The sequence below is a fragment of the Phoca vitulina genome, unplaced genomic scaffold, assembly GCF_004348235.1.
Source record: "Phoca vitulina isolate PV1807 unplaced genomic scaffold, GSC_HSeal_1.0 scaffold59, whole genome shotgun sequence".
NCBI lineage: Eukaryota > Metazoa > Chordata > Mammalia > Carnivora > Phocidae > Phoca > Phoca vitulina.
In genome coordinates, this window is record NW_022589762.1 from 4,832,275 (window position 1) to 4,854,566 (window position 22,292).

At 39.7% G+C, this 22,292-nt stretch overlaps 1 protein-coding gene across 4 annotated transcripts in view; it reads right to left on the reverse strand.

Moving 5' to 3' along the window:
* Positions 1 to 22,292, reverse strand: part of PARP11 (poly(ADP-ribose) polymerase family member 11) — a 42,236-nt gene that overhangs the window by 6,447 nt on the left and 13,497 nt on the right. For 2 of the 4 annotated variants that reach the window (XR_004297731.1, XM_032390843.1), the window contains exons 2-6: positions 12,791 to 12,919; positions 11,814 to 11,934; positions 9,093 to 9,168; positions 6,148 to 6,220; positions 5,939 to 6,069 (exon numbers count right to left, since the gene is read on the reverse strand). Coding sequence is in view for 3 of the 4 variants with exons in the window: in XM_032390843.1 (XP_032246734.1) it covers positions 5,939 to 6,069; positions 6,148 to 6,220; positions 9,093 to 9,168; positions 11,814 to 11,934; positions 12,791 to 12,919 (530 nt within the window). In the remaining variant the exon portion in view is untranslated. Of the gene's footprint in view, positions 1 to 5,938; positions 6,070 to 6,147; positions 6,221 to 9,092; positions 9,169 to 11,813; positions 11,935 to 12,790; positions 12,920 to 14,460; positions 14,575 to 22,292 lie in introns of those variants that run through there. The other 2 variants (XM_032390844.1, XM_032390845.1) reach the window with 2 other exon arrangements.

Here is a 22,292-nt window from a genome sequence, read left to right on the forward strand (position 1 = left end):
ATCATTTATAAACAACATGCAGCTTAGTGACTTTGCGGGGGAATGACAGCTGCATTTAAATGAGAGAAATGGAAATGGTCTTTCCCAAGAGTCATTTGGCAATATGTATCAAAACTTAAATGTGGGGCGCCTGGGTGGCTCAGTCATTAAGCGTCTGCCTTCAGCTCAGGTCGTGATCCCAGGGTCCTGGGATCGAGCCCCGCATCGGGCTCCCTGCTCGGCAGGAAGCCTGCTTCTCCCTCTCCCACTCCCCCTGCTTGTATTCTCTCTCTCGCTGTCTCTCTCTCTCTGTGTCAAATAAATAAATAAAATCTTAAAAAAAAAAAATCTTAAACGTATATGGTTTGGTCTACTGGTGACAGTCTTTTGGACCATTAAGCATGAGGTTAGAGGGGTATGCATTAAACAAATAAGTCCTTCAGAAAAATCCAACATGTTTTCACTGAGAACAAATTTGCTGACTATCTTTTTTAGACCTTTAGGTACAGTCTGATTATTTATTTATTTATTTATTTACTTACTTACTTACAATGCACATATGTTGCTGTTCCAAGCAAGGGAAAAAAATCTTTAAAAAAAAAAAAGATAATCAAATTTGTTTTGACTGTTTCAATCTTCCAAGGTCTTTCTGACTTGTGAATAAGCTACCCCGTCTCATGTTAAATCTTTCACAAGTGTGATAAGCAAGCCCTCTACATTTTCATCCAAATTCCTGATAAAAATGTTGAAGGGCTCAAGAAGAAAGCAAGCATGCCACTCAAGTTACTCTCAGCCCAAGACTTTTAACTGGGTATTAATTTTTCTCTTTGAACTATCACCCGGCATACATTTCTCTATCTTGCCTCCAATACGGGAACGTCTTATTAACCACTTTGTAAAAACCAAGTTATATTGTCCAGGGCCTTGGTCATCTACCACTATGGTAATCCTCTTATTTAGCTGGGCATTAGTGAATCCATACTGTTTTTTCCTAAGTAAATATTTTAGTATACATCTTCCTAAGGTCAAGCTTCACTGTCTGTAATGACTAGAATCCACTCTAAAATCAGGATATTCACTCATTATACTTCTCAGGCACAGATTAGAATAATTCCTGGTTTGAAAATTCACCTGAGTCTCTCGTAGTGTGGGCACTGAAAATCTGCTCAGTCACTGGATTGGACATGCCATATATCCCAGTTGAAGGCAGAGTGGGATGGGGTAGGCAAAGCTTTGCATCCCCACAGCATAGTTTATTCTAGTGCCAACTACTAAGGCACCCATGAAATGTGGAGATTCGTGACATACTGTGACCTTGGGGTTCCGGAAAGGCTAACATTGAGCTCCAAGACCTCTTGGGCTGCAGCTAAACCTTTGGGGAACATCACAGGATTCAAACTACACTAAGTTCTTCATGACCCTGCCCACCTTGGTCCAACCCCACAGTCATTTCTGAACTTCTGGAAAATACTCCAGCACCCTCTTCTCAAAGATATCTTAAAATTACCCACACTCTCAGGGACTAGGGTGCCAAAAGGACTAAGTTGCCACTTGCGCTAAATTGCAACAGGAATAACTTTGTGCTCCAGATTGAAGTAAATTCGCCTAGGTTCAGACCAGTGGTTCTCCATCCTGGCTGAGCATCAGAATCACTGGCAGAACTTGTTAAAGGTATCAGAACACAGAAGTTCTGATTCAGTAGGCCTGGGATGGGTGATAGACATCGCCATGAGTTAAAGAGCTCTGCAGGTGATTCTGATAGGTGGCTAGGGCTGAGAACCTCTCATCTAAATCCACATTCTTTATGAGATAGCAGCTTTCCCTGCTCTTAATTCCTGCTGCCACATCCTTCCCAACCCTGGGTCAATCCAACCACCTCCACTCTCTGCTATTAAATATGGACTGCTGAAATAAATCACACAACATCCCCAGGTTTCCATTCCAAATTCACATATTCTGACATCAGCTAAGCCCTCAACACTGATGGAAATCCTGTGGTTCCCAAGTTAGTTCTTTCTCTCCCATTTTCCACATTGGCCATTCCAAATCTCCTCTTCCTCCCTCTCTCCCTCTTATCTACACCTCCCTAACCCTTCATTCTCTGTAGGCTGCTTCACTTCTTATTTCACCAAAGACACGTAAAGTTTCAGGAAGGAACTCCATAACATAACCCCTCTCTCCATCCCCTACCTCTACTTATCTATAAACATGACTGGACCACCCTCGTCTAGCTCCTTCTGTATATTGTAATATAGTCTCTGAATTCCACCCTATCACACCTCTTTAGAAGTCTTAATGCATCAATTACCCTTTCCCTTTCTCTTATACTTTAAACTCTCCTTCCCTGGGTTCTTCCCTACTGCAATTTACACATGCTCAGGTCCCTCCCATCTTCAAATTCAAAAATCGTAACAAAACAAAACAAAGACACCCTTCCCAACTCCACAGTACCCATCTTCTCATATTCCCTCTTCCTCTTTACTGCCAAGCTTCTCAGAAGAGCTGCCAACATTTGCTGTATATACAATATAGCATCCACCAACATGGCTCTCATCAAGGGTACCAATGACCTTCTTGTCACAAAATCCGAAGGACATATTCAATATCATCTTACTTGGCATCATCCTCAGGGTCACATACAACACCTACATGCTTAAACCACTTTCTTCCTTTGGTTTCTGTGACTCTATCTTCTTTTGGTTTTCTCCCACTTTCTGTGGTTGTTACTTCTCAGTTTCTGCCTCGAGTTTTCCTCTATCCGTCCCTTGCAGAGTTCAGTCCTTCGTCCTCTTCTTAATCTACCTACACTCCCTGGTCATCTTATCAATTCTATGGCTTCTACTACCTCACATTTTCTGATAATTCCAAAACCTTTATTTCTAATCTACACCACTCTCCTGAGTTATGACACATGTATCAACTACTACTTCCTCCCCATCCTCCCTAAGGACAAAGACCAAAATCTGTTCCTGCCCATATTCCCTTAGTCAACCGAAATGAGTCAGAAACTCTGGAGGTACCTTTCCCATCTCCTTACTCACACCACTGAACACATTAAATCATCATTCTACATCCTTAATATCTCAAACCCATCCTCTTCATTCTGACACAGCAGATGCCACTTTGGTTCAGGCCACCCAATATGTCTCAGTTTAATTACTGAAACAATCTCCTAAATTGGTCTCCCTGCTTCTAACTGTGACTCCTTTAAACCAATGTTTCTCAACCTTCACACTACTGCCATTTTGGGCTAACTAACTATTGTGAGAGGTTGTCTTATACACTGTAGGATGTTTTGCACCCCTGACTTCTACCCAGTTAATACCAGTCTTAATTCCCCATCCAACCACATGACAATTAAAAATCATCTCCAGTCATTGCCAAAATCCCCTGGTGGGCAAAATCACTCCTAATCAAGAACCACTGCTTTAAACACTTTCTCCACAGTATAGCCTGATAGCATTATTTTTCTAAAATGCAAATTGGATTGATCATTCTCTTGCTTCAAGTTCTATAACGGATTGCCACTGTTGCCATTGCATTTTCCAGGAAAAAAATCCAAACCCCTCAGTTTGATTTATAAGGCCCTGCATGGCCTGCTCCTGCTAACTCTCTGACCTCAACTCCAAATCAATCCAACTCCAGTAAGGCTACGGAAGAAAATCACACAACCATTCCACAGTGGCTCTACTACAAACTCCTGCATGCTCAACCTCTTGACTACCTTTCTACCTTCTTCTCTAATCATTCATCTTAATTTTTATTTTCATTCTGTGGTGCAACTGCCTGGCTCCTTGCTCAAGTTATGGTCCTGTACACTGTTATGTCCCAAGTGTGCCTAGAATAGTGCCTGTCACAAAGTAGGTGCTACAACATATTTCTTGGAAGAAGGGAGAGAAGTAAAAAAGGCCTGGGCAAAATGGAAACGGATGCCTGAGGGACTCCTGTGGGCCTCACCACCTGTACAGTGAGTCAGAGGTTACATGATGATAAGAATGACTAGGATTGTAGTTCTTCGTGGAGATGTCAAAATAACAGGCTGTCCTTACAATGAGACCCCGTATTTTCTACTGTCAGAGCAGGTGACAGGTTCATTTGCCATTACAGATTTCTATAGGCCAACAGTACATAAAATAATGAAGGGCATCGACAGAGTGAAACCGTTTCCAGTAAAATCCTTTGTATACAATGTTTAAACATGGGGATTCACTGGTACATTTTACCACTAGAATTGAACAGAGACAACTCAAATTATGAGTTCAAATATAATTGAACTCCACTTCAGAGGCCTGATTAAGAATAATGAATTAAGTTTTCATCAGACCATTTTAGAAAATCTCACTTTATTCACTGAGAGAATAAAGTTAAAGGGGAGAGAAGCCTCAATCCTCCTCAACAAAAGAATCATCTAACAAGAACCCAATAAAACCTAAATTCAGTTAAACTCATTATTGTCAGAAATAAAAGTTGGCTTGGTTCAAAGGCTCAAGACTGAAAAGAATACACGCTGAAAACCCCTTATCTTACCATAAACTATTATGACAATAAAACCAGGAATATACTCAGGCCATATTACTACTTATCAGAAGCATGAAAGAATTCCACGTATCATTACCAAACAAAAGTCGGCCCAATTTTCAAGTATATGGGAATGAAATGAGTTACGGCTTTGAAATACTTCAGCAACAACAATAATAGAAATAAAGGAGATAGATTATGTGAGGTAAATCCTAACATGTTAAGTCAGGATGATGGATACATTATATTCTGCATTATATTCATTATATTAGACTCTGTTATTTGAAAATTTCCTGAGTAAATATTAAAAGTCTGCTCATATTTAGGGGCGCCTGGGTAGCTCAGACAGGTAAGCAACCTACTGGTGATTTAGGCTCAGGTCATGATCTCATGGGTCCTGAGATAGAGCCCCACATGGGGCTCCGTGTTCAGCCAGGAATCTGCTTGAAGATTCCCTCCCTCTGCCTCTCCCCCCGCACTTGTGGGTACATGTGGGCATGTGCTCTCTCTGTCTCTAAGATAAATACATTTTTTAAAAAGGTCTGCTATATTTTAAAAAATTAGAAATTACATATCATCATAAATTTAATAAAAATGCTTCAGGAAGGGGCGCCTGGGTGGCTCAGTCGTTAAGCGTCTGCCTTTGGCTCAGGTCATGATCCCAGGGTCCTGGGATCGAGTCCCACATCAGGCTCCCTGCTCGGCAGGAAGCCTGCTTCTCCCTCTCCCACTCCCCCTGCTTGTGTTCCTGCTCTCGCTATCTCTCTCTCTGTCAAATTAAAAAAAAAAAAAATGCTTCAGGAAGCCATTATTTTAAGTAATATTTGTTATTAAAAAATACAGCACAACAGGTTAATTTGGACAATACCTTTATGTTTTCTATAACGAGCTTTATTTTTAGGGTAAATGCATACTGAGCAATCCAACAGGTGGTTTCCAACCTAAATTAAGTAGTCAACTGAGATTTTAAATCTACTACATACACTGGGCCTAGCAGGACATTTGAAGGTGTGTTTCACAATGCCCTCCAAAACAAAACAAGCAAATGACTATAGGCAAGAGGGTGGAATCGCTTTTTCAGAAAACTCAACAATTGTTTCCAGAGACTTCTAATTCCACATACAGGGCTGTGCCACCAAAGCCATGCCAACAAAACTAAACAGTTTCCTCACCTCCCTCCTATTGCTGACTGCAGCCACGACGCATAGCTCTGCACCTCAAAAGCCACAGTGCTGTAAGCCAGGCTGGCCTTGACCTCCAGGGTGGCTGTCACCAGCCCTCACCCCGGCCCCCCGAGAGCGCACTGAGGTGGAGCGCTGGGACACACAATTGGCATGACAAAGCCAAAAGACAACATGGGCCAACATCCGCGCCTCGCCTTCTCCAAGACTCCAGAAGCCTTAGGGGCTACAGAGAGGGCTCGGGTCAGACGCCGCCTCACCTGCAGAAGAACTCCCACAAGTCCAGGTTTTGAATTCTCTGAATTCTTTTAATTCTGCCACGGTCCATTGTTTTCCCAAAGAGACTGGCAACTTCGTTATACTCGTGTGTTTGACTGTGCAAAGGAACCAGCTGGAAAAAGAAGTTTGCATAGTTTTACTGGGGCCCCTTCCGGTCCTGCACAGGGCGGCTGGCCAGCCCCGCTCTTACCTGATAGGGCACGTCGGTGTTCACATTCTCCCAGTGTGGGGGCATAGGGATGGCCTCATTTTCACAGATGTAACTTTAAATGGCAAAAGACACAACACAGTATTAGAAACTGGTGATAATTATGGTCGATGATTTAATTTCGCCTTTTCTCCAAAGCTGAATTTTCATGTTTGGGATATTGTGACAAACGCAATTAATTGAAGCCCTCGGTTCTTTATTTTCAAATATTTACTCAGTGTCTCCTGTGTGCTGCTTTTTGGGTGCTGAACTGACAACTTTGATGGAAAACAGCCAATCTCGAATAACATCAACATTTAAAAAACGGTTGTTTAATTCCATCATGTCTTTCTTAAAATTGCCAGAAATTTCCAGCTTGTCTTTAGCTTCCTTCTTAAAGCTCATTCTAATTTTTGACAAGATCCTATAATCATATGTTTTAAAAATGGATACGTATAAAGAAGCAGACAGTGAACAGTTTCCTTCCCTCTCCAATTGTCACCTCTTGCCCCAACTCCAAGTAATCAGGTTTTTTTAGACTTTGGGGTAGTTTTCCAGACATTTTTAGGTTAACACAAACCAAATTTTTACAAAAATGGCAGTAAAAATATGTTTTTTGCAGCCATTTTTTCCCACTTATTATGTTCTTAGAGATCTTTCTGTATCAGTACAAAAAGTACTGATACAGAAGTACCTACCAGAATCTCGCCCATGGTAAACACTCCATACATAGTGGTTAAATGAATGAGTGCAATCTATTTTGCAGGTGCATAGAATTCTATGGTGCAGATATACCATCATTTATGTAACAGGTCCCTTGTTGATGATATTTAGCTTGTTTTTGACTTCTTGCTACTGTTAAGAATGCTGCAAAACAACAAGGTTATCCTTTTGCCATTTTACACATCCACTAGTGTATCTGTAGGATAACATCCTTGAAATGGGATTCCTGGGTCAAAGAACATATTTATTTCAGATTCTGACAGATACTGGCCAAATGCCCTCCTTGAAGGTTGTACTCATTAATATTACCACCAGAAATGGAGAGAATTCCTATTTCCCAACAATCTCTCCAAAATGGCATGTTATCAAACTTTTGAATTTCTGACAGTTTGATAGTAAAAAATAGTCTGGTATAATTTGTAGTTCTCTTATTATGAGTGAGGTCATATGTTTCTAATGGGTTGTGGGTCTTCTACTTAAGAGATTCAGATATTACAGAGATGAGCCCTTGATGATAAGAACTCCAGTACTTTTCCCAGTGTTTGTTTTTGTTTTTGTTTTGTTCTTCTTATTGTTTTTCTTGTTTGTTTTGGGGGGGGTTGTTTTGTTTTGTTTTGTTAAAACAAAAGATACTTCAGGCAAATTTTTACTTTTACCCTCAGAAAACTTTTTTTTTTCCTTCTAATTTTTAAGGAGCCCGTAGCCTTAATTAATTGTAATTTCCTTGCCGGTAGGAAAATGTTAACCATTCACCTTGGATTTAATACATGCTCGATATATCCCTGCCATAAATAAATATATCCCTGTCAGTGCTCACTTACTGGCCTCACTCTACTGTAGCCTACCTAACTGTTCCTCCTCTGTCATTATCTTGCTTCTTGTCTTCCATTCTGATTATTCTCTCCCTGTCCCGTCTTTGTTCTATGGTCTCTATATTCTGTGACAGAACAAAGTGCTCGACCCCACAGTGTGCTGCTTCTCCCCACCAAAGTACACCAGCAATAATAACATACAATTACATTCACATTTTCCATGATTATATCTCATTTTTCTTCCAGACTGCACACTCTTGCAAGCTAAGTAATTTCTTTATTATATTCCTTGTACTCAAGAATAAAGATATGACAATGAATCATGGAACACTACATCTAAAACTAATGATGTAATGTATGGTGATTAACATAACAATAACAAATTAAAAAAAAAAGAATAAAGATATGATGTGGCTGGTAAGAAAATAATATATTCTCCATATTCCATAGAAGTACTAGGGCATTCATTATATAAGGACTTGAATAACTTTTAAATCATGATGCTAAAATACAAGCCAAAGGTCTTAAGAAACAAACTGACAGAATCTTAAAGCATAAAAAAAAATACCTAATAACAAAGGTGACATTAGGTCAATAAAGATCAATAAAGAAAAAAAAAAAAACTTAAAGCATTTCTTTCCTTACTCTAATTCTTTCAAAGTATCTCTTTGGGAAGAGCAAAGATACTAATTCACATGCTGGCATTTTTTTTTTTTTCCTGATTAATTCTACATTCTTTCAACAGTAGGAATTTCAATATTCACTTGGACAGAAAGTGGGAGGTATGCTCTAAGATGTTCCCCTTCACTTTCATTCACATGAATAACAAATACGTATTTTCTTTTGGCATCTATGTCTCTCTTTTCAGACTGTGTATAGCCAGAGAGAGCAAAAAGGAAAATGTGCAACCAGCCCCAGGAGCAGAGAGCCATGCTGCTGGCCCGCCGCTCTCCCAGCTCCTGTAGGCCTCCTTTGGTCATGACAGATTTGAAATCACTCCCAGGAGTCACCCAATGGGGATAAGTGGAGGCAGAGACAAAGTGGGCAACTGCCTAGGATTTATGGCTCACATAACTGGATGGTTCTGTCAGAGTATTTGCAAGTTAATTCAAACCTACTTCAGTAAGCTATTTCAAGGACTTATAGCAGAGACCATGTGGCATTCTGTAACTGTCCTAAAGAAACAAAAACATGTAAACATATAAGGGGAAATGAAGAGGACAACAGGAAAGGAAACAAGGGCAGAAAATAATCATATTGTTAGTTCATCAACTATTGTGAAATTCAGTAACAAAAAGAGCAATATCAAGATCATGAAATAACCTACCCAAACATTTTCAGTCTACTTGTTCCTCTGTCAAATACTAAGAGGAGAAAAGCCCACTCTTTCTACCCCTAGTCTCTTTACAATACCTGAAAGCACTGATAGAAAAGGGGGCTCTTTTTATTAAGCGCTGTTTTCCAGTGATGAGATTCATTTGCTTCATTTCTGTATACAAAGACAAAGATATTAGGTAAGTGGTAGGAACATACTGTGCTGTAAATAGTCACGGAGATGCGTAGCCACAGCACCTGCTGATGGGGAACCTTGGGGTTTAGGGAAGAGCTGATAAGCACAGTCTATCAAGGACACCCCACCATACATCTACTTATCACAACATAAAAGTGCTATTCAGGAGGCGCCTGGGGGGCTCAGTCGGTTAAGCGTCTGCCTTCGGCTCAGGTCATGATCCCAGGCTCCCGGGATGAAGCCCCACATTGGGCTCCCTGCTCAGCGGGGAGCCTGCTTCTCCCTCTCCCTCTGCCCCTCGCCCCTGCTTGTGCTCTCTCTCTCTGTCAAATGAATAAAATCTTTAAAAAAAAAAAAAGTGCTATTCAGGGAGCCAGGCTTCATCGTGTGACCTACGCTCATGCACAGGATGCTCGGCTCATGCGGCTCAGTAGGCAGGGCCCGCTCCTTTCTGTATCCCACTGACAGTAAATGGATGCTACAGTGCAAGAGTTCCAAACTTAGGAAAATGAAGAGTACTTGGAAGAGAATGAAATTATAGAACCAAAGCTTCCGGTTGGTTTATTAAGTGGAAAGTGTACTTACTTTGATTTCTCCAAAAATGTTGTGAATGGTAAAAAGATATGTTACTGCTATAAAACTTAACACAATTCACAGAATATCAAAAATTGGTACATTTCTCACCTTCTCTCTAAATTGTATTCCCAAGCCAAAAAACAGAAAACCCACTAGACGCAATACATCCTTTTTAAAGAGATTCTAGTGATAAAAGACCAGTTAACTCTCTCTTTTGTGCCTTAACTGTGGCAATATCACCAGGTCCATTTCTTCGTGCCCACAAAGCTAAGTACTGAGGCTTAATGTGAGATGCTAGTCCCTCTATCTTATCTAACTGGCATCATTCCATTCCAAAATAAAGAGGTCCGCCCATCCAGGCAAATGCTATAAGGTATAAAGTATGTTCTGCCCTTTCTGGATTCTCTTAGGTTCTGCCCACAATGGCATCACCGCTGTGCAGGAAAAAGCAAGATCATCTCAGCAAAGGGAACAAAGCCTGTGCTGTCTTCTTATAGCAGTTCATTCTGAGTTTCTGTTTCACCATTTTTATCAAGAGCACCTAAGTTGGCTTGTGGCCGAATAGTTGGGGCTAATGTTGCAAATAGTACACGCAAAATGCTGATATCATTATATAGAGGGCTGGTGAAATGGAATCATTATATGTGACTCTTATTCTTTGATAAAGACATTTTTTAAATAAACTGCATTGTTTGAAAGTTCTCCCCAAAATACAGTTTAAAATATTCTTTCAGAAACATGTGGCTTGCTGAATTATCGACCAAATGCTTTGATAAACTTCATCCTTGTCATGAAGCCTGGTGTGTGCGCATATCATGATGTCTCAGTATTACTTCAAATAGGCCCTTGTACACAAGATGTCTAAAAGGTCTAGTGGACGCCTTCTGTCTAAACTGAGGCCAAAAGACAAATAATCGGGGTCCCTTAAAGGCAGTCTATTTGCCTAATGTCATTAAAAAAGTGATGGCTGTCAGGAGTAATAAGAATATATTATAATATAATATAACTCTTGCTAATAAAACAAGCTTTGGGGGAAACAATAATCATTAGAGATTTGGTTGCATCAACCTCTTACTGGACAACCCCCCTCCCTTCACCATTTCCGGGCCTTAGCTCATTCAAGGGGATTTCCTAAGGTTTCACCACCCTACTGCACCCCAACACACTCCTAACTCTGTCATAAAGATACTACTCATAGAAGCTGGGATGCACCAGCTAGAGGACTGAACCATGTAGCAGCCAAAATATGCTTTATTAAGAAAGCCTCCCTGGGGGCCTGGCTGGTTCAGTCAGTAGAGCACATGACTCTTGACCTCGGGGTTATAAGTTCGAGCCCCATGGTGGGTGTACAGATTACTTTAAAAATAAAATCTTAAAAAAAAAAATATCCTCCCCATCCAGGTCTTGTATGTCTCTGTGCAATAAACAGCTGAAACTAACAGCTTGAAACTGAAAGAGTTGAATCCGACAGGTTTTTCATGGGATACCTAAAACCATGCCCATATATCACAGATGAAATCCAAAGTGGGGCCAATTTCCAGATTAGCTGGCTATTCTGTGAAAGAGCCAATGAAATCAGAAAGTGGTACAAGGCAATGTCCATGAAAGAAATAGTTTTCCGGCAAAGACACTAGGAGATGGGTCATTCAGCTGATCTTTGGTCTTCAAACTATCACCAGCTAGTGTTACTAACCTCTCAGATTGATCCTTAAAATAAAAAGATTCCCAGCTATTTCAAAAGGCTGAAGGGATGATGAAGAAAACAGCTAAAAAGTGTTTTGTGTTCCTTAGAAGTGTTACATAAGCTCAAAATATACGACAATCTCCATATACATTAGTTATCGATAAGCATACAAATACTCCTTTATAAAAGGTAATGTTGCTCAAGATTTTAAATCTTGAATTTTTATAGAGAGATTTCTGTGTGTGACAAAAAGGATTTACTTCACTGTTTACAAATACATCAACTAATTCTCATCTACAGAACTGTAGATTTTACCATATCGATATACTAAAAACACACAACTATTAGGGAAAAAAAAACATACCTGCAAAGTCTATCTTGTAGCTGAATTTGGAAGTAGTAAAAGAAATGGAGCCACAAGGGTTTGTTTTGAAGCTTTTTTCGATATCTTCACTGCTAACTGAACACTGAATGTTGGTATCCGGCTTTAAGACAAACCAGAAAGTTTCATTTACCAGCTGTTCACATCAATGGCTTGGCCACAGAGGCGGTTCTGTGGTCACAAGAGACAGAGAATGGAGCGACACGGGGAACTCACTGATCGCCTGTTCTAGTTCCCACACACAGGGAGAATCACAGCTAAGCCAGCGTGTGCAAAACGGTGTCAGGATTTCCAGCAAAGAAACTCCAGCAACTGCTTAGAACCCCTCTTTCCAAATTGTTATGATTTTTACAAATTATTACAATAATTACAACTTCCTCACTGGCTCAAATCTCCTTTAAGCAGGCTTGGAAGTAAAAGAAGACCACAAGCTTTTGAGTATGGGTTCAAATTCCCTAGCTGTATGTGACTCTGGATGGATTCTGTGACCTTTTCTGAGTTTCAGTCTCTTGGCCTGTGAGAGTATTAGCATCTGCTTCAGAGCTGCTGGGAGGCTAAAGGAGAAAAGATACCTGTGGCATCTAACATGGTACCTGTGGCATCTATCATAATACCTGGCGGACACAAGGTGCTTAATATGGGCTTGCTCTCTTCCCCTTCTCCTTGTCCACCAAACGGAACTTGGAGTTGCTCGGCCGTACTGACACTACACAACTCAGTCACACTCACCCTCTGTACACGCAGTGAATGCACACTGCTTCTTCTAAATACATGATTGAGAAAACCTGGGGAAATGAAAAGGAAAAGGACTAGAAGGATTCCTCTTTTTTCTTTTAGTCAAGCTATCTGATGTCCTTAAGGTTGAATGTCCTTCAGGGTCTGCACTGGCACGCTGTGCGGCAGCAAGGTGGCGCTAAGTGGACCCGAGGCCCTTCTGGTAGGTTCTGGAAAGGAAGTACCTGAAACATGTGCCACTTCCCACACTCCGCCAGGTAAAACCAGCCCCACTGGGTGTCCGACGTGTCCATCTCATCCATTTCACTATCCGTCCTCTTGGGTAAGAATTCTTCCGCTTTGTGAAACATCTCCTGAGAAGCCAGAAAGAGGCAGAAGAAGAAATACTTTTCTTAATAACCAATGTACTTTTTCTACATCATTTTTCTTACTACAAAGAACTATATTCCAAGTGTCCTTCCCACAGTGACCCTTTAAAAATACCATTCTCTCTGGCATATTGACTCTGAAGATAAACATTTAACAAAGGCTGAATATCACTGCTTAACAGATAAGACAAATAATTATACACTCAGGTAAGACATATCAATGCCCATTCAACCATTTAAGTAAGCTGTGTCAATATCTATAAGCACTCCAAATTTTCAATATAGTGCCAAGAAATTTCTGTCTTATCATATGTTCACACATTTGGTCAAAAAGAATCCATGCTATCACAACTAGCTAAGACCAAATACACCTGAGATTTGTTTTAAACATTCATTATTCCATGCCATGGAAAGATGTTTATAATCTATAGTGTTGAGTACAAAAAAAGGTTATAATAAATAGAAATAGTATGATCCAATTTTCATAAAAATTCACCTATATTTACCCATGTGAATATATATGTATGTACATGTCTGTATGTGTATATATACACATACAGATAAAAAGTCTGAAAAAGCCCATACAACAATTTATCATAGCTTTTTCTAAGTGTCAGGATAACAATAATGACTATAGCAACCCTTATCTGGCTCCTACAGTGTGCCAGGTGCTAAGTAATGTACAGATAATAACTCATTTAGGATTCATGACAACCCGGTAAGATAGGTATTATTATCCCAAATTTATAAAGGAGGAAACTGGAGCACAGAGAGATCATACAATAGGGCAGCCAGGATCCAAACCCAGGCAGTCTGGATCCAGGGTCTGTGTGTGTAACCGCCATAGTATACTGCCTTATACTTCATTATCAATGATTCTACAATCTTCCCTATATCAAGTAACTTATGTCCACACTATCTTTGAAAAGGTTTAAACATTCTTGAGTAGAGATTGTGATGAAGAGAGGGTCACCAGAAAAGGGGTGATGAGGTTAGTCAAAGATGATTAACTTTATCTGGAATGTGTCCTCATTCCTTGAGGGTTTTTAAATAAATTAAATTTGCACAACTGATATATGAAAACAGTCCCTGTGCAAAAAGTCAGAACATTCTAGATAAAGCTAAACATGTTTTTGACCGTCCCTTCCATTTCTGGTATCTTCTCACTTTCCTTCTCCAGGGTTAACCAACACTATCACTTATTCTGTGTCTTTCCAATCATATACACACATACACACATATATGGTTATTGGTGATTTGTTAAAAATTTTATTTCCTACATCTTTGATTTTTTTTTTTTTTACAAAGAATATGCACTACTTGGGTAATTTAGAAAATATTTGCTTTAAATTTCATTACTTAAAATGGTCCATCCTGTTTCCAGAAGCTGTGTAACCTGGCGTAAGCTTCTAATTACCTTGTCTAGGGCAGTTTCCTCTTCACAAAATAGAGATTAAAGGTTCCTTCCTCATTGGGCCATTGTTAGTAATGAATAAGATAATGCAGTAAAGTGCCAAGTACAGTACCTGAGCTCAATGAAGGGGGCTTGTTATTTTTTATTCATGTTTGGAAACTTCTCCAAGGAATGCTTTATGATTATTTTCTGGATTTTTCCTTCATGTTTTAAAGTTGACTGGCTGCTAAGAAATGAAAAATAGAACACTCTAGGGTCAAGAGCTTCAGGTATAGGACCCACTATTTGCCTTATACCTTTTAATCAGAAAATAAAGGCAATGATTTGAAATTTAAGATCAATTGTCCAGGTGAACTATTCACAACTCCTGCCCTTCCTCCTATTACTGTTCACATTGTTTGGCCATTTTACTGTGAGAAAGAAAGAAAGCAAGAAAAACCTAAATTTATTTTTTCTTCTGAAAATAACTCCCCAAATGTGGAAGGATAAGTTTAAAGGTAATATTTAAGATAAACATTTGGCTTATGAGTTCTATCTTTTCTCTACTAGAAAAGGGAAATGAAAACAAGAAATAGGAAGTAGAAAATACCCTTTATACAGTATACACGTATCATGTGTGCTTTGCTACGTCACACTGTCCCTAAGATCACACTTTAAGCCAGGTTACAAGTGTGTTTTACCAAAGTCCTTCCAGAACTTCCTGTCATAAGTAGCTTTGGGTTGGACCCAGGACAGACTCATCTTTATCCTTATTTTGGAGAAGTGAGCACTATAGAAAGGTGCCACCATACAGAACATTCCTAAAGCACTTCAAATTCTACAGAATTTTTTGTCTTCCATAGCCCCATGTGCAGGATAAGTCACTATCCTCCAATTAAAGTTAGGGGGGAAATGAAGCAGATAAAATGCAATTATTTTGTCTATAATCATAGAGTTAGCCAGGGAGCTAAGAGTTTTAGAACTCAGCTGGCCTGCCTGAGATAGAAGACAGGTGCACTGTGCTGCCGGGTGGGCAGATGGACCGGACACAGACAGGGTGAAGGCAGGGATCTGAAGGACGCCTGGGACACAGGATGGGAGATTGTAGGCTCTTCTGGGAGGGCTGCCCAGACAGCTGCAGGCACAAATTCCCCTCCCCTGGGGCACGGGAGAGGGCTGGCACAATTTCCCTCCCCCATCCCTCAGCATAAAGTAAACTCGGTAAGCAGCACAGTGCCAACAGAGTCAACCTAAACTGCTTACACCAAGCCCTGCTCCCCTGCACTCTGCGGGTGCTGCTTCACTAGGGCAAGTGTGCCTGAGAGCCAGAGCAGCAGGCTCCTCCCCCAGAAAGACCAGCACAAACCCCATAGCCACCAAGTCTTCTGACCACAGAGTGCTGCAAAGCTCCAGCTCTGCTGGAAATAGGATCTGGTTTCTTTTAACAAGCCAACCAGAGCATACCTAGTTAAAACTTGCCACACTCTGGACAAGGTCCAAACACTGCCCACTGCAGGCGAGGAGAGCCTCTGCAGACGACCGGCCTGAAGGACAGAACAGCCAAAGCATAGCAGCAGAGTGCACGCAGCACACACCAGAGACACTCCCTGAAGCACCAGGTCCTGGACACTATATGACCTCTTCTTCATAAAGCCATTACTCTCAGGAACAGGAAACATAACGGGCTTTCCTAACACACAGAAGAAGACAGACCTAGACAAAATGCCAAGATGGAGGAATTCATCCCAAAAGAAAGAACAAGAAAAGGTCATGGCCAGTGATCTGATTGAAGCAGATATAAGTAATATGCCTGATCCAGAATTTAAAACAACAATCATAAGGATACTAGCTGGGCTTGAGAAAAGCATAGAAGATACCAGGGAGTCCTTACTGCAGAGAAAAAAGACCTAAACACTGGTTAGGCCGAAATTTACAAAAAAAAAAAAAAAATGCTACAACTGAGATGTGAAACTAACTGGATGTAATGACCACAAGGATGGAAGAAGCAAAGGAATGAGTAAATGATATAGAAGATAAAATTATGGAAAATAATGAAGCCGAAAAGAAGAGGGAAAGATAAGTATCAGATCACAAATGTAGACTTAGGGAACTCAATGACTCCATAAAGCATAGTAACATTTGTATCATAGGAGTCCCAGAAGAAGAGAGGGAAAAGGGCAGAAGTTTTATCTGAGCAAATTATAGCTGAAAACTTCCCTAATCTGGGGAACAAAATGGACATCCAAATCCAGGAGGCACAGAGAACTCCCATCAAAATCAACAAAAGCAGGCCAACACCAAGACATACTGTAAAACTTGCAAAATATAGAGATAAGGAAAAAAATCCTGCAGCAAGAGAAAAGAAATCCCTAACTTACAAGGGAAAACAAATAAGGTTAGCAGCAGACCTCTCCACAGAAACTTGGCAGGACAGAAGAGAGTGGCATGATATATTCAACGTGCTGAGGAAAAATATGCAGCTAAGAATACTCTATCCAGCAAGGCTATCATTCAGAATAGAAGGAGAGATAAAGAGTTTCTCAGACAAACAAAAACTAAAGGAGTCTGTGACCACTAAACCAGCCCTGTAAGAAATATTAAAGGGGACTCTTCAAGCGGGGAATAAAAAGACCAAAAGCAACAAAGACTAGAAAGGAACAGAGAACATCACCAGAAACAACAACTTTACAGGTAACACAATGATACTAAATTCATGTCTTTCAATAATCACTCTAATTGTAAATGGACTGCTCCAATAAAAAGACATAGGGTTTTGGAATGGATAAAAAAACAAGACCCATCTATATGCTGCCTACAAGAGACTCATTTTAGATTTAAAGACACCTGTAGATTGAAAGTGAGGGGATGGAGAACCATTTATCATGCTAATGGTCATCAAAAGAAAGCTGGAGTAGCCATACTTACATAAGACAAACTAGATTTTAAACCAAAGACTGTAATAAGAGATGAAGAAGGACACTATATCATAACAAAGGGGTCTATCCAGCAAGAAAATCTAACAATTATAAATATTTATGCCCCCAACTTGGGAGCCCCCCAATACATAAAACAATAACAAACATAAAGGAACTCATTAGTAATAATAAAATAATAATAGGGGACTTCAACACCGCACTTACAGCAATGGACAGATCATCTAAGCAGAAAATCAATAAGAAAACAACTGACCAGATGGACTTAACAAACACATTCAGAACATTTCATCCTAAAGCAGCAGAATACAGATTCTTTTCAAGTGCACATGGGATAGTCTCCAGAATAGATCACATACTGGGTCACAAATCAGGCCTCAACAAGTACTACAAGATTGAGATCATACCATGCGTATTTTCTGACCACAATGCTATGAAACTTGAAGTCAACCAGAAGAAAAAATTGGAAAGACCACAAATACATGGAGGTTAAATAACATGCTACTAAAGAATGAATGGGTCAACCAGGAAATTAAAGAAGAAATTTAAAAAATACCTGGAAACAAATGAAAATGAGAACACAACAGTCCAAAACCTTTGGGATGTGGCAAAAGTGGTCATAAGACGGAAGTATGTAGCAATACAGACTTTCTCAAGAAGCAGGAAAAGTCTCAAATATACAACATAACCTTATACCCAAAGGAGCTAGAAGAGGAACAGCAAATAAAGCTTAAAGCTAGGAGAAGGGAAATAATAAAGATTAGAGCAAAAATAAATGATATAGAAACAAACAAACAAAAAAAACAGTAGAACAGATCAATGAAACCAGGAGCCTATTCTTTGAAAGAATCAATAAAATTGATATACCCCTAGCCGGACTTATCAAAAGGAAAAGAGAAAGGACCCAAATAAATAAAATCATGAATGAGAAGAGAGATAACAACCAACACCACAGAAATACAAACGATAATCAGAAAATATTATGAAAAACTATATGCCAACAAACTGGGCAATCTGGAAGAAATGGATAAATCCCTAGAGGGGCGCCTGAGTGGCTTATACGGTTAAGCATCTGCCTTCGGCTCAGGTCATAATCCCAGAGTCCTGGGATCGAGCCCCACATCGGGCTCCCTGCTCAGTGGAGAGCCTGCTTCTCCCTCTGCCTGCTGCTCCCCCTGCTTGTGCTCTCTCTCTCCCTCTCTCTCTTTCACTCTTGCTCTATCCCAAATAAATAAATAAAATCTTTAAAAATAAATAAATAAAATAAGTTCCTAGAAACTTACAAACTACCAAAACCGAAACAGGAAGAAATAGAAAATTTGAACAGACCAATAACCAGCAAAGAAATTGAATCATAAATTTTTCAAAAATACAGCCACTTTGGAAAACAGTGTGGAGGTTCCTCAAAAAATGAAAAATACAGCTACCCTATGACCCAGCAATTGCACTCCTGGGTATTTACCCCAAAGACACAGATGTAGTGAAAAGAAGGGCCATATGCACCCCAATGTTCATAGCAGCAATGTCCGCAATAGCCAAACTGTGGAAAGAGCCAAGATGCCCTTCAACAGATGAATGGATAAAGAAGATGTGGTCCATATATACAATGGAATATTACTCAGCCATCAGAAAGGATGAATACCCAACTTTTGCATCAACATGGATGGGACTGGAGGAGATTATGCTAAGTAAAATAAGTCAAGCAGAGAAAGTCAATTATCATATGGTTTCACTTACTTGTGGAACATAAGGAATAGCATGGAGGTCATTAGGAGAAGGAAGGGGAAAATGAAGGGGGGGAAATTGGAGGGAGAGATGAACCATGAGAAACTATGGACTCTGAGAAACAAACTGAGGGTTTTAGAGGAGAGGGGGTGGGGGGATGGGTTAGCCCGGTGCTGGGTATTAAGGAGGGCACGTACTGCATGGAGCACTGGGTGTTATACGAAAACAATGAATTGTGGATCACCACATCAAAAACTAATGATGTATTGCATGGTGACTAACATAACATAATAAAATAAAATTTAAAAAAAAGAAATAATACCAAATAAAATCAATGTGTAATATTATCATAAAAAAAAGTACCACCAGCTGTTCTCATAGGGCTAGAACAAACAATTCTAAAATTTGTATGGAACCACAAAGACCCTGAATAGCCATAGCTATCTTGACAAAGAAAAGCAAAACTGGAGGCATCACAATTCTGGACTTCAAGTTATATTACAAAACTAGTCATCAAGACAGTTATGGTACTGGCACAAAAACCGACACGTAGATCAATGGAACAGAACAGAAAACCCAGAAATGGACCCTCAACTCTATGGTCAACTAATCTTTGACAAAGCAAGAAAGAATATCCAATGAAAAAAGACAGTCTCTTCAACAAATGACTGTTGGGAAAACTGGACAGCCACATTCAGAAGAATGAAAGTGGACCACTTTCTTAAACCATACACAAAAATAAATTCAACTAGACATGTCCTCAGAGGCAAGGGAAACAAAAGCAAAAATGAACTATTGGGACTTCATCAAGATAAACATCTTCTGCACAGCAAAGGATATAATCAACAAAACTAAAAGGCAACCTATGGAATGGGAGAAGATATTTGCAGATGACATATCTCATAAAGGCTTAGTATCCAAAAATCTATAAAGAATTTATCAAACTCAACACCCAAAAAAAACAAATAATCCAGTTAAGAAATGGCAGAAGAGGGGCGCCTGGGTGGCTCAGTCATTAAGCATCTGCCTTCGGCTCGGGTCATGATCCCAGGGTCCTGGGATCAAACCCTGCATCGGGCTCCCTGCTCCGCGGGAAGCCTGCTTCTCCCTCTCCCACTCCCCCTGCTTGTGTTCCCTCTCTTGCTGTCTCTCTCTCTGTCAAATAAATAAATAAAACCTTAAAAAAAAATGGCAGAAAACATGAATAGACGTTTTTCCAAAGACATACAGATGGCTAATAGCACATGAAAAGATGCCCAACATGACTCATCAGCAGGGAAATACAAATCAAAACCACGATAAGACACTACCTCACACCTGTCGGAATGGCTAAAATTAACAACACAGGAAACTTAGATGTTGGTGAGGATGCGAAGAAAGGGGAAACCCCTCACACTGTTAGTGGGAATGCAAATGGGTGCAGCCACTCTGGAGAACAGTATGGAGGTTCCTCAAAAAGTTAAAAATAGAACCACCCTACAACTCAGCAATTGCACTACTAGGTATTTACCCAAAGGACACAAAAATACTGATTTGAAGGGACAGACACCTGCACCCCAATGTTTATAGCAGCATTATCAACAATAGCCAATAGAAAGAGCCCAAATGTCCATCAACTGATGATATATATATATCATCATGCATATGTCCATGATATTTATATATATATAATATGCACAATGGAATATTATTCAGACATAAAAAGAATGAAATCTTGTCATTTGCAATGACACGGATGGAGGTAGAGTGTACTATACTAAGCAAAATAATTCAGTCAGAGAAAGACAAATATCATGTAATTTCACTCAGATGTGGAATTTAAGAAACAAAACAGATGAACATAGGCGGAAAAAAGAGAGAGAGGCAAACCATAAAACAGACTCTTAACTATAGAGACCAAACTGAGGGTTGCTGGAGGGGAGGTGGGTGGGGGGATGTGATAAATGGGTAACGGGTATTAGCAGGCACTTGTGATGAGCACTGGGTATTACATGTAAGTGATGAATCACTACATTTTACTCCTGAAACTAACATTACACTATATGTTAACTAACTAGAATTTAAATAAAAACTTGAAACAAAACAAAAAATAGAATCATAGAGTTAGCAGTACAAAGAAGATTAAAGAAACACCCAAGGCCTCTTGAGCGTCACTTCTTCATTAAACTGCCAACCCCCATGGCCTCATTTTCACATACAGACAGTTGCTCCTTCTCTCCTGTTGCCAAAGCTTAATTTGGTTGCTTTGCTTCCCAGATACTATGGCTCTTTGCAAAGACTTAGTTCATAAGACTAAGTCTTAGGTTTTCTACCATAAGTTTCCCCTCCAAAGGAAGGGGCTATTCTGTGTCATTAGGTTCAAAGAGTAAGTCAAGTTTAAATTAGTAACTTTAAAATACAATGGATCTAGATTAGAACATTTTTATGGGCAATAAAAGGAATGTGTGCAAGTTGTCTATCATGGAGTAGACAATTAATAAATGCTAGCTGAATGAATTAGTTTAGCCACCATGCCGATTTTCAGTTTTTAATTGGCAGGACTGATACTTCCTGCACACCAGGTTATGAAGAAAAAAGGTAGTATAAAGTGAAAAAGCATTTTGTAAAATTTCAAGTGCAGGGGGTATGTTGGTGGTATCTGTCTATAATGCCATCTATTCCAAAGACAGTATTTATGGGGCCTGGGAACAATTAATCTGGATCATCAAATAGAAAGGCTATGTGGAAAATGAGTGTAAAGTCAAAATCCCAGTCCATAGGAGAAAAATAAACCAACTTCCAGACTGGTTAAAAGCTTTCTGATAAGTTTATTGTAGTTAACAAAATGTATTACGTTCGTATAATCTTGAGAAAATCATATTTGGTAATGAAAACTTCCTTGTCTCTATAGAAAGAAGATCCAAAGCTTGCTACTAAAAGCTTGAAAGCAGGGCGGAACTTGTGGAATGACAGAGTAAGGAGCTCAGTGGACCTTCTCCCCAGCAAAACCACATTCTAATTGGTGAACAGTATTTTAAAGAATAAAAACAAACAAAAAACATATAAAGTCTCTAGAAATTGTCCTAAGGGCATACAGCAAATGGGAGAAACATTTAATCAAGAAAATCTACTAAATCTCAGAACAGGCAAGAGTCTGGCATTTGACTAAGATATAGTCCATTACCCCCATTCCACCAATGCTATGTTACAGAAGATCTACCTCAGTCATGTGCAGAAAAGAAGACAGGAGCTTCCTTTCCCTCCAGCTCCTAGTCCTGGGCTAGTTTCATCCTGGAAGGGGCAGACTGCTAGTGTTTCTCATCTTCTT